Genomic DNA, 15582 nt, shown 5'->3' with positions numbered 1-15582 from the left:
TATTGTACCTACCCCTCCGTTTCCCCTCACCCTCCCCCCAAAACTCCCTCCAACCAGGATAAAGGACTGGCACACCTGTCACCGCCGCTTTCACGAAGAGAACAGTCCCTCACACGCCTGATAAGTGATACCTGTTAAGTTTTATGGCCTGGCCTCTGAAAGACTGAGGTGCCTGGACGACGGTTATTTATGAGCTGTAGTTACAGGCAGACTAGGTAGAATTGTGGAAGACTGGGTTATTGGTGTGATTTAGTATGGCTAGAGTTGCTTATTAATGGGCTATAGCAGGGATCATCAACTAGATTCAGCCACGGGACGATTTCTTTCGGCTGTTCAGGGGGCCGGAACTATATTACAAATAATCTGTAGACTGCAAATTGACCACAAGAAGCCCAAACAGATATATAATGTTTGACTAAAATACAATCATTTTAAACCTTGCTTACAATTATATACGATCACGTGTCTCTCTATTATGGAATACTTGGGAACAAATTTCTTAAATTGAAATGACTTGGAGCTGACTTCCTGGTGTTTTTACAGTCTATTATGTCCAACAATTAAAATCTCTTGGAGCTGACTTCCTGGTGTTTTTACAGTCTATTATGTCCAACAATTAAAATATATATATATAGATGATTATTTATTTTTTTGTTGTTGAAGTTTTGGGGGGGAACCTGGGTTATAGTATGGGAGAGACTAGAAACTGTGCCTCAGGTGTATTGAGAATGTAACACCAAGGGAAGGAAGATGGGACAACAAAGCTATAGAAGTCTAAGCTGTGATTGCTTTTTAGCCACCCAGCTAATTCTTGTCCTTAGGCCAAAATTGTACTGACAAAGTGGTACTTTTTGAAGCTGGTATAGTGTACTGTATATGGCTGTAGTTTTTACTTGTGGAAGCTGGTACAATGTGCGTAGATCCGTAGTTTGTCTCGTATAACCCTCCCTGGTCGTGGTTTCCTCTGCAAGCCTGCTACCCGCACTGCCAACACCCTGGGACCGACCAGACGCTTGAACACCAGGGACAACCAGTAGTCCTGGAAAACACAGACAGACAGACAGACAGACAGACAGACAGACAGACAGACAGACAGACAGACAGACAGACAGACAGACAGACAGACAGACAGACAGACAGACAGACAGACAGACAGACAGACAGACAGACAGGGACACCTGTTACACAGTGAAAAACCACACACAGTATGCATAGTCAGATAGCAAAGTAAGCATGAGCTCCCACAATGATGTTGCATGGACACAGACATGAGAAGGGCATGCTTAGCTTAGCAGGTTAACATATTCTTTAGTGAGTGGGTTAACATTCCCATACTGTTCCATTGAGTCCATTGACTTGTCAACACCGATATAAGGTCTGGCTAAATGGTCGTGCAGCATTTCAGAACAGAGGGCTGTAGAGGTGCAGAGGTGCTAAAACACTCCACTATGTCTGATAACAGTTGTATAAAACATAAACAAAACTTAAGATACCACAGAGAGTGTGTTGAGTGAATCAACTGGATGTGAGCCCCTTAGGGTTTACAAGTGTCCAATTCAATGTAAATCACACATTATATCACTATTCACCTTAATTATCTGGAGGAAAAAAACATTTGGGAAAAGCAGAGGCTGTACGGGTGTCTACTCCTGTTTCAGCCACCATGGTCGACAAGACCAGGGGTAGAAGCTGGATACCAGATGCTTCAGTCTTTATTGAAAGAGACAATATAATACATACTCCCCTCTCCCCTACCCCCTCTCCTCTCCTCTCTCTCTCCTGTCCTGCCCATCTCCCCTCTCATAGCCCTCTCTCCTCCCCTCTATCTCCTGTACTGCACCTCTCCTCTCCTCTCTCCTGACCCACTCCTCTCCTCTACCCTGTCCTGCTCCTCTGCTCTTTTCTCTTCTCTCCCTTCTCTCCCCTGTCCTACCCTCATATCCTATCCTCTCTTCTCCTCTATTCTCCTCTCCCCTCTCTCTCCTGTCCTACCCATCTCCCCTCCTGCACCTCTCTCCTACCTCTCCTCTCCTCTCCTCTGTCCTGCCCCTCTTCCATTTTCTTTTCTCTGCTTTCTTTCCCTGTCCTGCCCCTCTCTTCCCTGATATCTCTTTCTCCTATTCTGCCCCTCTCCACTCTCTCTCTCTCTCCCCTGTCCTGCACCACTCCTGCACCACTCTCTGCTCTCTATCTCCTGACCCTCTCCTCTCTGCCATGTCCTGCCCCTCTCTTCTCTGATATCTCTCTCTCCTATCCTGCCCCTCTTCTCTGCAGTCTCTCTCTCTCCCCTATCCTGCCCTTCTCATCTTCTCTCCTCACTCCGCTGTCCTGCCCCTATCCTCTTCTCTCCTCTCTCCCCTGTCCTTCCTTTCCCATCTTCTCTCCTCTGTTCTCTGTCCTGCCCCCCCCCCCCCCCACCTCTCTCTCTCTCTCTCTCCTGTCCGGTCCCCATCTATTCCCTGCTTTTTCCTCTGTCCTGCCCCTCTCTCTCGCTCTATTTTCATGTCCCTCTCCTCTTCTCTTCTCTCCTGTCCTCTCTCTCCCCTGTGCTGCACCTCTCCTATTTTCTTCTCCCCTCTCTCCCCAAAATCAACACCTCACCAGAGGTTCTGAACAACATGTGTGTGTCAGGAAGTTCCCATGCAATCCTGCATATGGCAACATTTAAGGCTTTTTCCCCCACCAGGCCAAGCTTTAACTTAATTTGCTACTCCGCCATCGGGAAAGCCCAGGGTACAGTAAGAGTACAGAACAGAAGTGTACAATTTGGGCTATAGACAGGGCTATCGGCAGCTGGGAAAAGAGCAGACACTAATATTATGAAGAAATCTGTAGATTCTGAGGTAAAACAAAGAGCAGTTCTTCGGGTGAAAGCCTTGGAGCGTACACTGTGGTTACATGAGTGCCTTTCTCTTGCAAGATGGACAGATAATATCAAACATTGGGAATATTATATTATTCTCCTTTTACACTGTGTCTGGCTACGTTAGAAACTTACATTAGCAAAGTGCATGCCCTGCCCACCTCAGGATGTCTCCTCTTTCCAGTCATTACTTCCCTGTTTTTGTGGGTTGTAAATTAATTTGTCACATAAATGTTGCTGGATTGGTTTATTTAAGAAGAAAACTAATGCACATTCCATCTCTTGCTTGTACAAAACACATTTTCCCACTGATTTAATGATCGCAATCTTTGCACAGGTGGGTGCTCTTTTTTTGTAACGTTAAAAAGCCAAATCTCACAAATCTATTTTTTTTGTGCTTTGGTAAATTCTAGAGCAGCACGTTTAGATTATAAAACAGGGAGCTATCATTTTTCTTAAACATAGTCTACACCTAATGTTTAATATGCAAGAGGATTTGACAAAAACAATCATGAGAATGAGTGAAAGCGATGATGAAAGCTAACTCCGTTGGTAGCGCATGGCGCTTGTAACGCCAGGGTAGTGTGTTTGATTCCCGGGATCACCCATACGTAAAATGTATGCACGCATGACTATAAGTCGCTTTGAATAAAAGTGTCTGCTAAATGGCATATACAGTTGAAGTCGGAAGTTTACATACACTTAGGTAAAGTCATTCAAACTCGTTTTTCAACCATTCCACAAAATTCTTGTTAACAAACTATAGTTTTGGCAAGTCGGTTAGAACATCTACTTTGTGCATAACACAAGTCATTTTTCCAACAATTGTTTACAGACAGATTATTTCACTTATAATTCACTGTATCACAATTCCAGTGGGTCAGAAGTTTACATACACTATGTTGACTGTGCCTTTAAACAGATTGGAAAATTCCAGAAAATGATGTCATGGCTTTAGAAGCTTCTGATAGGCTAAGTGACATCATTTGAGTCAATTGGAGGTACCGGTTTGCAACTGCACATGGGGACAAAGATCATACTTTTTGGAGAAATGTCCTCTGGTCTGATGAAACAAAAATAGAACTGTTTGGCCATAATGACCATCGTTATGTTTGGAGGAAAAAGGGGGAGGCTTGCAAGCCAAAGAACACCATCAAAACCGTGAAGCACGGGGGTGGCAGCATCATGTTGTGGGGGTGCTTTGCTGCAGGAGGGACTGGTGCACTTCACAAAATGTATGGCATCATGAGGGAGGAAAACTAAGTGGATATATTGAAGCAACATCTCAAGACATCATTCTGGAAGTTAAAGCTTGGTCACAAATGGGTCTTCCAAATGGACAATGACCCAAAGCATACTTCCAAAGTTGTGGCAAAATGGCTTAAGGACAACAAAGTCAAGGTATTGGAGTGGCCATCACAAAGCCCTGACCTCAATCCCATAGAAAATGTGTGGGCAGAACTGAAAAAGCGTGTGTGAGCAAGGAGGCCTACAAACCTGACTCGGTTACACCAGCTCTGTCAGGAGGAATGGGTCAACATTTCCCCAACTTATTGTGGGAAGCATGTGGAAGGCTACCCGAAACGTTTGACCCAAGTTAAACAATTGAAAGGCAATGCTACCAAATACTAATTGAGTGTATGTAAACTTCTGACCCACTGGGAATGTGATGAAGGAAATAAAATATGAAATAAATCGTTCTCTCTTCTATTATTCTGACATTTCAAAAGTTTTAAAATAAAGTGGTGATCGTAACTGACCTAAAACAGGGAATTTTTACTAGGATTAAATGTCAGGAATTGTGAAAAACTGAGTTTAAATGTATTTGGCTAAGGTGTAGGTAAACTTCCGACTTCAACTGTACGATGCATTCAGAAAGTATTCTGACCCCTTCTCTTTTTCCACATTTTAAAGATATATATATATATTTTTTTAACTCATCAATTTACACACAATACCCCATAAAGACAATGTAAAAACAGGTTTTTAGACATAAAAATACCTTATTTACATAAGTATTCTGACCCTTTGCTATGAGATTCGAAATTGAGCTCAGGTGCATCCTGTTTCCATTGATCATCCTTGAGATGTTTCTACAACTTGATTGGAGTCCACCTGTGGTAAATTCAATTGATTGGACGTGATTTGAAAAGGCACACATCTGTCTATATAATGTCCCACAGTTGACAGTGCATGTCAGAGCCAAGCCAAACCAAGCCATGAGGTCGAAGAAATTGTCGATAGAGCCCGAGACAGGATTGTGTCGAGGCACAGACCTGGGGAAGAGTACAACAAAATGTGTGCAGCATTGAAGGTCCCCAAGAACACAGTGGCCTCCATCATTCTTAAGTGAAGAAGTTTGGAACCACTAAGACTCTTCCTAGAGCTGGCCGCCCGGTCAAACTGAGCAATCGGGGGAGAAGGGCCTTGGTCAGTGAAGAGACCAAGAACCCAATGGTCACTTAGACAGAGTGGGGTATTGTGTGTAGATTGATGAGGGAAAAAACGATTTAATCAGTTTTAGAATAAGGCTGTAAAGTCACAAAATGTAGAAAAAGTCAAGGGGTCTGAATACTTTCTGAATGCACTGTATAAAGATGCTGGTTGGATAGAGGGTAATTTAATGCAAATGTATTTAACTATACTCAAGTGTATATGCAAATTAGTTATTTTCAAATATTATTATTCTATCAATATAATAACAAAACACATAAATAGGCCATATATGGTTTATATATGGTAGCATGGGTCTTATATATAAAATGTGTGTGTGTGTGTGTGTGTGTGTGTGTGTGTGTGTGTGTGTGTGTGTGTGTGTGTATATATATATATATATTTGACATAAAGTTTACACATGAATTCCCACCTAAACTGATGGATTACATTGACTTTTTGTCTGTCATTATACACTTATTTATGTGCTATAATTCAGTCAATATTTGATATATTTCTTATTTATTTAAAAAGCGTTGAGTAGCTTCATTATACAACAAGACCAGAACTGTATTTTTGATCTTTTATAAATGTCTTATATTCTATGAGTCTATAGATGTATGTTGGTTTGCCTAGCCTGGGTTCCAAGAGAGAAAACCCATCCGGTCAGTGACACTTCATGACCTCCACAGTAGTCTTTCTCTGTCTGATCAGTCAGAGCTGTGTTTAATGAGCAGGTTTAACCAGGCTGATCTGTGTGCCTGATTTACTAACTGAGAGAGATGGAGATGTCAATGAGTTGTCTACGGGCCAAGTTAGACATCTGAAGAGCAGGGAGAGAATCAGGGAGAAAATACACCCAGGGACGGATAGTACTGTCGATAGTCCACCCTGAGAATCTGCTAGTTTAAAGATATCAGTTTAGATATAGTGTACCGGTAGCAGCCACTTCCATGCGTAAATAACATCTGCTAGTGAGAAAGAACTGGATGGCGAAGACCTTGTGTTTGAAACATTGCAGTCAATAGAGAGGGGAGAATCTTCAGCATCTACCTAGTGAGGAAGGAGGCAGGGAAGGTGCCAGAACGAATCAGTTGGATGGGCATTTGATTTCCATAGGGGGTTGCACTATTTTTTTCACGGAACCTCCTATGGTAAAATTGTTTTAATCGGTTTTATAGTAAAGACGTAATTTAACTGTCATAATGTTTTCATCTGATTGTCAAACAAATCACTTCAAAAAGTAGGTTACCTTTGCACGTTTGTCCAAAATAATTCCAGCAGCCGAACAGTGCACTGTGCACCCGCTAACTTTCCTTAAATTCACAAATGGCTGAAACTACCTCACCGGGGAGAAAAGCATCTGTGTGAGCGAAACAGCGCTCCTCTGTCTTATTATATGAAGCCCATGTATCTGATGCTGTCTGGCCAAAAATAATATGACATGACATGCCATACTCTTTTTGGCCAGATAGCATCAGATACATGGGCAGTAGGGCAGTAGACCAGGAGAAGAGGAGGGAGGGCAAGGAGGTATGGTAGGCCAGGCCCCCTAAGTCCCGCCCATAACACCGGCTTTAGAGGGAGGGAAAGATGGAAGGATGAAGAAAGGGCAGTAGGCCAGGAGAAGAGGAGGGAGTGCAGGCTAAATGAGAGCCAGACTGTGTGACTGAAAGCTTGTTAACAACAGCCTTTACAGATAAAAGTGTAAGGTTAACCATTAGGCTGTATCAGTACAGAGCCTTGCCCATTAGTGTTTTAATGCTTCTAATTACACTAACTGAATAAGAGAGGGTAGGATTCATGTTTTTAATTACAGTGACTGTATTAGGAGAGGGGTTAACAATGTGCAGTCTGTTTTAATTAGGGGTACATATAAAAAAAATATGAAAACCTGCAGTAAACAGTAACACAAAAACACAATTTTATTAACCATAGAACACAGAAAACCAGAGAAATATCTATTTCAACAGCCCTCTGTGTCCTTAAACACTGGAATCCTAGAAAGAGTAAATAAGAATGTTGTGTGAATAGGAATTAACACACAGTTAACACACTCTGGCAGCTATAGTGTAGTGTCATGCCATGAACTGGGATTGCATAACTATAGCCACTTAACGTTTTACTGTTATAGTGAGAGACAAAGCCTAGAATGCATCAGAAACCCAGAGGTGTATCCAACAATGGAGAGAGAGAGAGAGAGAGAGAGAGAGAGAGAGAGAGAGAGAGAGAGAGAGAGAGAGAGAGAGAGAGAGAGAGAGAGAGAGAGAGAGAGAGAGAGAGAGAGAGAGAGAGAGAGAGAGAGAGAGAGAGAGCGAGAGAGAGAGAGAGAGAGAGAGAGAGAGAGAGAGAGAGAGAGAGAGAGAGAGAGAGAGAGAGAGAGAGAGAGAGAGAGAGAGAGAGAGAGAGAGAGAGAGAGAGAGAGAGAGAGAGAGAGAGCGAGGGAGAGAGAGAGAGAGAGAGAGAGAGAGAGAGATGATGGGGTCTTGTAGAAGAATGGAAAAGTAATGAGAGAACGAAGGAGGGTGAGAGAGCTAAAAAGGATGAAAAGAGAGGCCTATAAAGAGGGAGAGCAGAGGGAGGCTCATATCTGTTTAACAGACAAACCACCCAGGAAGCAGGCTAATACACTAAGCTGATGTCACATCCCAAACTTCTTCACATGTGCTAGGTCAAAAATAGACTGAAAGAGAGTGAGTTCAGGAGAGGAAAACAGAATGACGGAGAAAGGATAGGGAGAAGGAGTAGGCAGACCCACTACAACTACTGGACCTTGACCATGGAGGAGAGGAATAGTAGGGGTGGGGTTGAGGGGTGATCGGATAAAGCGAGTCCTAGGTTCGACTGGGTCAATTGTCAGAACGGTGTCCAATGAGTGTTCAGAGAGATGGAGAGGGACATGTGGTTGGCATGTGAATACATCTCTGGGGCCTGCGGACAGTTCTGGCCTGTAGTGGTTCCCCCCAGCAGGTAGACTGGCAGAGCAGTCCGACGCCCAGCCACAATAAAAGCATTGTGATCCTAGCGGGGGGCATCCTTCCCAGAAACAGAGAATGGAACGGGAGGGAAAAAAATTGTCTGCTAGTTTTGGAGCGGTCTCCCTAATAAACACCACCCATCCCTGCAGCAGCTAAATAAAGTAAGAAGTTCTCCACATCTTCTTTAGGCATCCACCAGATGCTGATAAATCATTTTTATGAACATGGCACCGCAGTAGCATTGTAGAACTGACTCTCTGTCTGGATCAAAGAGTCTTGGATGTCTCTATCTCGATCTCTGGCCGCCCTCTACACGTTCACCTAAATAAGTGAATACTCCTTCAGTCCTGGTCCTGGTGACCCATAGGGTACAGGCTTTTGTTCCAACTTGGCACTAAAACCCTTAATTCAACTAATCAACTTACTGTATCATCTGGCAAACGATTAGTTGGGTGTAATGCTTTCCCTGAGCATAGTCTTGTACCCCTGATGCAGCATCAATCCCAACAGCAGAGGGCAGTGGTGGGAACCAGGACTGGACTGCACCATTGCAGACAGTGCCAGAGGGGGAGTAGCAGCCTTTTGCGTACCTACAGCTCAGGTTGCAGATCTGTCACCAGCCCAGCGCTGCACACAGAGGGGCACACATTTTGTGATGGGGGGGAAGGGGAGAGTCGTGACACCATCCTGGTCACTGACAAAGGGCTAGGGTTACACAGTGATTCGCCCTCGCGTCCAGCCAGTCAACACCACTAAACGCCTTTCATCTGGCCTAATAGCTCCCACGGGAAAGAACGCTAGGTGCCACAGAGGACTGAGATGAGTCTACAGTAGCTGCCCAAAGCCACACCAAGGAATGGACTAAGAGTAGCAATAGCTCCAATGAACGTTCCCTTGTTTTCCAGTGAGAGTAGAAAGGAATGATTTGTCCAGTACTGCTTTCATGATGATTTTTATTTTAATGATTTTTATTTGACCTTTATTTAACTTTTATGATAAAGCAGAGTGTGAGACTCACCGGTAGTGGGTTGAAGTGCTGGTCTACGAGGTGTGTGTATCCATAGTCGAAGAACGAGTGTCGCAGCACAACATCAACCCCCTGCATCGCTGCCATACCCAGAGTGTTCAGCCACCTGAAATACACACACACACACACACACACACACACACACACACACACACACACACACACACACACACACACACACACACACACACACACACACACACACACACACACACACACACACACACACACACACACACACACACACACACACAAAGTGAGAATAATGCCTAAGTGAGATGATACTTCATTTGATTGATTGATTTATAGATTGATTGATTGATGTATAGATTGATTGTACTTACAGAAAGCCAGCAGCATAGGTATCAGAGAGGTTATTGGTTCCTCCAGCCCACGCCGGACCTACTCCCCCCAACCACACCTTCTTACCAGGTGCATGGCTATTCACTACCTGAGAAAGAGAGAGTGAGGAAAGAGAGAGAGAGAGAGAGAGAGTGGAAACAGAGAGGACAGAAGAAAGAGAGGGGGCAAGAGAGAGGGGGGAGAACAGACACAGAAAAATAGGGGATCAGATCAGAGAAAGAAAGAGAAAGGGGCTGCAGGTAGGCTAACGGTTAGAGCACTGGGCCAGTAACCGTAAGGTCGCTAGTTTGAATCCCCGAGCCGACAAGGTGACAAATCTGTTGATGTGCCCTTGAGCAAGACACTTAACCCTGATTGTTCCAAGGCCGTGACCCCACTCTCTGAGGGTGTCTTTAGGGGATTGGAATATGCAATGTAGGCTTGGTCCTAATTCATGTGTTCTCTGTCACCTGGAGCTGCATGGAAAATGGTCCAGGAACAAAAGGACAATGCCCAAGGACTAGTCAACCCTTCCCCCTCTGGGGGGCCTAAACATTTCTCCTGTTACAGTAATCAGAGGACTGACTATTGTGACAGAATAATGCTATAGTATCCATGTTGGGTATCTATTTGTTCACTGAGGATACCTCTGATGCTAACTATATGGATGGATGATCTCTGTGGTTACTTGTTTCTGCACAGGGTGAACTCTGAATTACTCTATTATGCAAAGTGTTTTATTGTCTTCTCAGGAGTTCTGTCTTATTTACATTGGTCTCACCCCCCACACAAGCCTTTAGATTCTGTGACACCCTGTGGAGATTGGACCTGAGAGTGTTTAGGTTACTGTAAACTTGGTATTGTTTGATTGGTCAATTGTGGTTGGTTTTGGGTTGGAAGGTTACACCTTCAAATGTTATAAATGGGATTAAATGGCTTTGTTCTCTCTCTTCGAATGATGTTCATTGACTACAGCTCAGCCTTCAACACCATTATCCCCTCTAAGCTCGTCACCAAGCTTAGGACTCTGGGTCTGAACACCTCCCTCTGCAACTGGATCCTTAACACAGGGGCCCCACAGGGGTGTGCGCTTAGTCCCCTCCTGTACTCACTGTTCACCCACGACTACGTGGCCACGCACGACTCTAACACCATCATCAAGTTTGCTGACAACACGATGGTCACCGGCAACGATGAGTCAGCCTACAGAGAGGAGGTCAGTGACCTGACAGTGTGGTGCCAGAGTAAGACCAAGGAGCAGATCGTGGACTACAGGAAACAGGGGTGCGAGCACGCCCCCATCCACATCGATGGGGCGGCAGTGGAGCCGGCAGACAGCTTCAAGTTCCTCTGTGTCCAAATCACTAAAGACTTAAAATGGTCCAAACACACACGTACAGTCGTGAAGAAAGAGCGACAATGCCTCTTCCCCCTCAGGAGATTGAAGAAGTTTGGCATTGGCACTCAAATCCTGAAAAGGTTCTACAGCTGTACTATTGAGAGCATATTGACTGGCTGTATCACTGCCCTGGTATGGCAATAGCACCGCTCTCAATCGCATGGCTCTACAGAGTGTTGTGCGGACAGCCCAGTACATCACTGGGGCTGAGCTCCCGGCCATCTAGGACCTCTATATCAGGCGGTGTGAAAAGACGGACCGGAAAATCGTCAAAGACCCCAATCACCCCAAGACTATTTTCTCTGCTGCCACAGGGCAAGACGTATCGGTGCATCAAGTCTGACAACAACAGGCTCTTGAACAGCTTCGATCCCCAAGCAATACAACTGATAAATAGCTAACAAAATAGCTACACGGACCGAGTTTACCTTGTATCGTTATTGACCTTTTATTTCAGTATTTGTCTCTATGCACATTCACAGGGCCCTAGACACATTATCACTCAAACACGCGCGCACGCACGCACGCACGCATGCACGCACGCGCACACACACACACACACACACACACACACACACACACACACACACACACACACACACACACACACACACACACACACACACACACACACACACACACACACACACACACACACACACATACACACACACAGGGGGCGGCAGGTAGCCTAGTGGTTATTGCATTGGGCCAGTAACCGAAAGGTTGCTAAATCGAATCCCCGAGCTGACAAGGTAAAAATCTGTCGTTCTGCCTCTGAACAAGACAGTTAACCTTCTGTTCCTAGGCCATCATTATAATTAAGTATTTGTTCTTAACCTACTTGCCTAGTTAAAAAACTAAACACCTACTCCATAATTTTCTCACTCACACATAATATGCACATACATTTATACTAACTCTACACACCCGCAAGCTGCAAGCTGCTGCTACTCAGTTTATCTTATATCCTGTTGCCTAGTCACCTTACCCCTATACATATCTACCTCCATCACTCCAGTATCCCTGTCACCTTACCCCTATACATATCTACCTCCATCACTCCAGTATCCCTGTCACCTTACCCCTATACATATCTACCTCTATCACTCCAGTATCCCTGTCACCTTACCCCTATACATATCTACCTCCATCACTCCAGTATCCCTGTCACCTTACCCCTATACATATCTACCTCCATCACTCCAGTATCCCTGCACATGTAAATATGGTATTGGAACTGACTTTAAAAAAATATTTCCTGTATATAGTATACTTACTGACTTACTTTATTGTGTATTTCATATTTCTTATTCTTATTTCTAGTGTGTTTTTTTTGTAGTAATACATTGTTATTGATTATTGCATTGTTGGGTTTAGAGCTTGCAAGAAAGCCATTTCACTGTACTTGTGCATGTGACATTAAAACTTGCAACTTAAACTATCCTGTATCTAGTCCATGGAGGAAGGTTGAATGATCAATTCTCATTTCTTCGGCTTCTAGGCTCCTAGGCTTCTAGGCTCCTAGGCTTCTAGGCTCCTGGCCTAATAGGCATCTCTTTGTTCATGTTTATAATAATGCCTTGTAATGCTTGTTAATGCTTTGTAACTTTAGCTTTATGTCTTGTATGTGAATCCATTCATTTTGTTACAGGCTTTGGTTTTTCCATTTATGTTTTGAGTTGGACTTTGGCACGTATAACTCGTTAGCACGTAGGATGCACTGATGGGTGTCACCTCATAGGTCAGCATGTGTTACACCTGTGCTGGTTGCCATCTCGTTAGTGGGAAGGCGTTTCACCTTTGCTGACCCTGGTGCAATTTAACAGTGGCTGTTAAAGGTTAACCCCTTTAGTTGGCGCTCCCTATTTAGATTTTTAGACAAACAATCCTCTATCTAATTTCCCTGATTTAGTTTTGCTCCACCTTTTTGGTTTGCTTCCTGTCTTTAAGTTTATTGTGGACTTTTCTTTTGTTTGCCTCTTCTCGGGCAAATTTAGTGGTCGCTCACGGTGGGTGTCTTTTTAGGTTCATGTTTTTGTTGCTAATCAACTTTCAGAGGACATCCCCATGAGTGTCTTTCAGAACCCCTCCCAAAACCACAACTGTTTAATTTTGGTTGTTGGTCAGTTACTCTTTGTGAGTTTCCTGTTCTGTTTAAGTGACATTTTTGGTTTTCTTGTTGGTTTTACCAAGTAATTAAATACCCTTGTATTTAGAATTCTATCCTCAAACATTTCTTGATTGCCTATTACTGTAACTCAACTAAAGTGTTCTTGTATATTGCTAAATCTTTATGGAGTCAGATAAACATTTGAATAGGCTAATTGCTTAGTCTTATTACTAGTCGCATGTAAACTATTTATAATATCATATATACTGTATATACACATGTCAAATATATTACTGCCCCCTACAGCAAACACATTTCCAATTCACACATGAATTAATACACTCTTGCAAATATAAGCACTCACCTAATTATTATATTTAAAAGGAGGAATGAGAATCTTGTTTGTTCAGTGACAGCAACGTGAAGTTACGTTTTTGTTCTCTAAATGAAACATGCTAACGTCTGCTTCCAAGTCACACTCAAACATGTAGATCCCCTGAATGCAGCTCACTTTCCAGCTCACACCCTCAAACACGTAAATCCCCTGAACGCAGCCCAATTTCCAGCTCACTCTCCAGATCCCAATCACCTGAATTCTAATCACCTGTTCACACACATTAGTTCAGTTCTTTGCACCCCATCACTGAGGTAATGTTTGTTTTGTGACACGTCTTTCGGCGCGCTGGATTTCCCGTGAGTTACGCCTCCCGTGTATGATAGTTTTTGCCTGCCACACTAACGATGCCTTTGGCCTATTCCCTAAATGTCTTGTTATCTACCTATTGCCTGATCTCCCAGACTACGTTACCAGCTTTTTCCCTGCCTGTACTGTTGCCCTTTTGGACCTATGTGTATGACCTTCTGCCTGCCCCTGGACCCAGCTACCTGCCTCCTCCTGTGGTCCTTCGCGATAAACACCTGCTGCGCCCTGCGCTTGAAACCTTTGGCCGCCTTTCCTTCCAGTTCTCTGCTGCCAATGACTGGAACGAATTGCAAAAATCACTGAAGCTTGATTCTTATGTCGCCTTCTCTAACTTTAAGCATCAGCTGTCAGAGCAGTTTACCGATCACTGTACCTGTACACAGCCAATCTGTAAATAGCACACCCAACTACCTCATCCCCATATTATTACTTACCCTTTTGCACCGCAGTATCTCTACTTGCACATCATCATCTGCACATCTATCACTCCAGTGTTAATGCTTAATTGTAATTATTTTGCCTCTATGGCCTATTTATTGCCTTAACTCCCTACTCTTCTACATTTGCATACACTGTACATGCATTTTTCTATTGTGTTATTGACTGTACGTTTGTTTATGTGTAACTCTGTGTTTTTGTCGCTTTGCTTTATCTTGGCCAGGTCGCAGTTGTAAATGAGAACTTGTTCTCAACTGGCCTACCTGGTTAAATAAAGAACTTGTTCTCAACTGGCCTACCTGGTTAAATAAAGAACTTGTTCTCAACTGGCCTACCTGGTTAAATAAAGAACTTGTTCTCAACTGGCCTACCTGGTTAAATAAAGAACTTGTTCTCAACTGGCCTACCTGGTTAAATGAGAACTTGTTCTCAACTGGCCTACCTGGTTAAATAAAGAACTTGTTCTCAACTGGCCTACCTGGTTAAATAAAGAACTTGTTCTCAACTGGCCTACCTGGTTAAATAAAGAACTTGTTCTCAACTGGCCTACCTGGTTAAATAAAGAACTTGTTCTCAACTGGCCTACCTGGTTAAATAAAGAACTTGTTCTCAACTGGCCTACCTGGTTAAATAAAGAACGTGTTCTCAACTGGCCTACCTGGTTAAATAAAGAACTTGTTCTCAACTGGCCTACCTGGTTAAATAAAGAACGTGTTCTCAACTGGCCTACCTGGTTAAATAAAGAACTTGTTCTCAACTGGCCTACCTGGTTAAATAAAGAACGTGTTCTCAACTGGCCTACCTGGTTAAATAAAGAACTTGTTCTCAACTGGCCTACCTGGTTAAATAAAGAACGTGTTCTCAACTGGCCTACCTGGTTAAATAAAGAACTTGTTCTCAACTGGCCTACCTGGTTAAATAAAGAACGTGTTCTCAACTGGCCTACCTGGTTAAATAAAGAACTTGTTCTCAACTGGCCTACCTGGTTAAATAAAGAACTTGTTCTCAACTGGCCTACCTGGTTAAATAAAGAACGTGTTCTCAACTGGCCTACCTGGTTAAATAAAGGTGATATCATTTATTTTTTTAAATACAGCTCTCTGTCTTCCCTCGTGTTCTTTACAAACGTCAACGGATTGATGAAACATTTGGACTGAGATGAACTCTATTGGATAGCTGATCTCCAACTTTAGTCCCATCCTGCTGGTCCAAAGACAGCTACAGTAGCATTTTGTATTCATCACTTTAAAGACCATTGGGGAAATTCATGATCTAAGACTGTTAAA

General features: G+C 43.4%; 1 protein-coding gene across 1 annotated transcript in view; it reads right to left on the bottom strand.

Annotated features, from left to right (window-relative positions):
* Positions 1 to 15582, bottom strand: part of LOC139569836 (inactive heparanase-2-like) — a 63039-nt gene that overhangs the window by 21968 nt on the left and 25489 nt on the right. Inside the window, exons 6-8 of the mRNA XM_071391174.1 lie at positions 9646 to 9752; positions 9293 to 9407; positions 894 to 1039 (exon numbers count right to left, since the gene is read on the bottom strand). Coding sequence (XP_071247275.1) covers positions 894 to 1039; positions 9293 to 9407; positions 9646 to 9752 — 368 coding nt within the window. The remainder of the gene's footprint in view (positions 1 to 893; positions 1040 to 9292; positions 9408 to 9645; positions 9753 to 15582) is intronic.

This window comes from Salvelinus alpinus, chromosome 3 (assembly GCF_045679555.1).
Source record: "Salvelinus alpinus chromosome 3, SLU_Salpinus.1, whole genome shotgun sequence".
In the NCBI taxonomy this organism is placed as follows: domain Eukaryota; kingdom Metazoa; phylum Chordata; class Actinopteri; order Salmoniformes; family Salmonidae; genus Salvelinus; species Salvelinus alpinus.
This window is presented reverse-complemented; position numbering and strand designations above follow the sequence as displayed.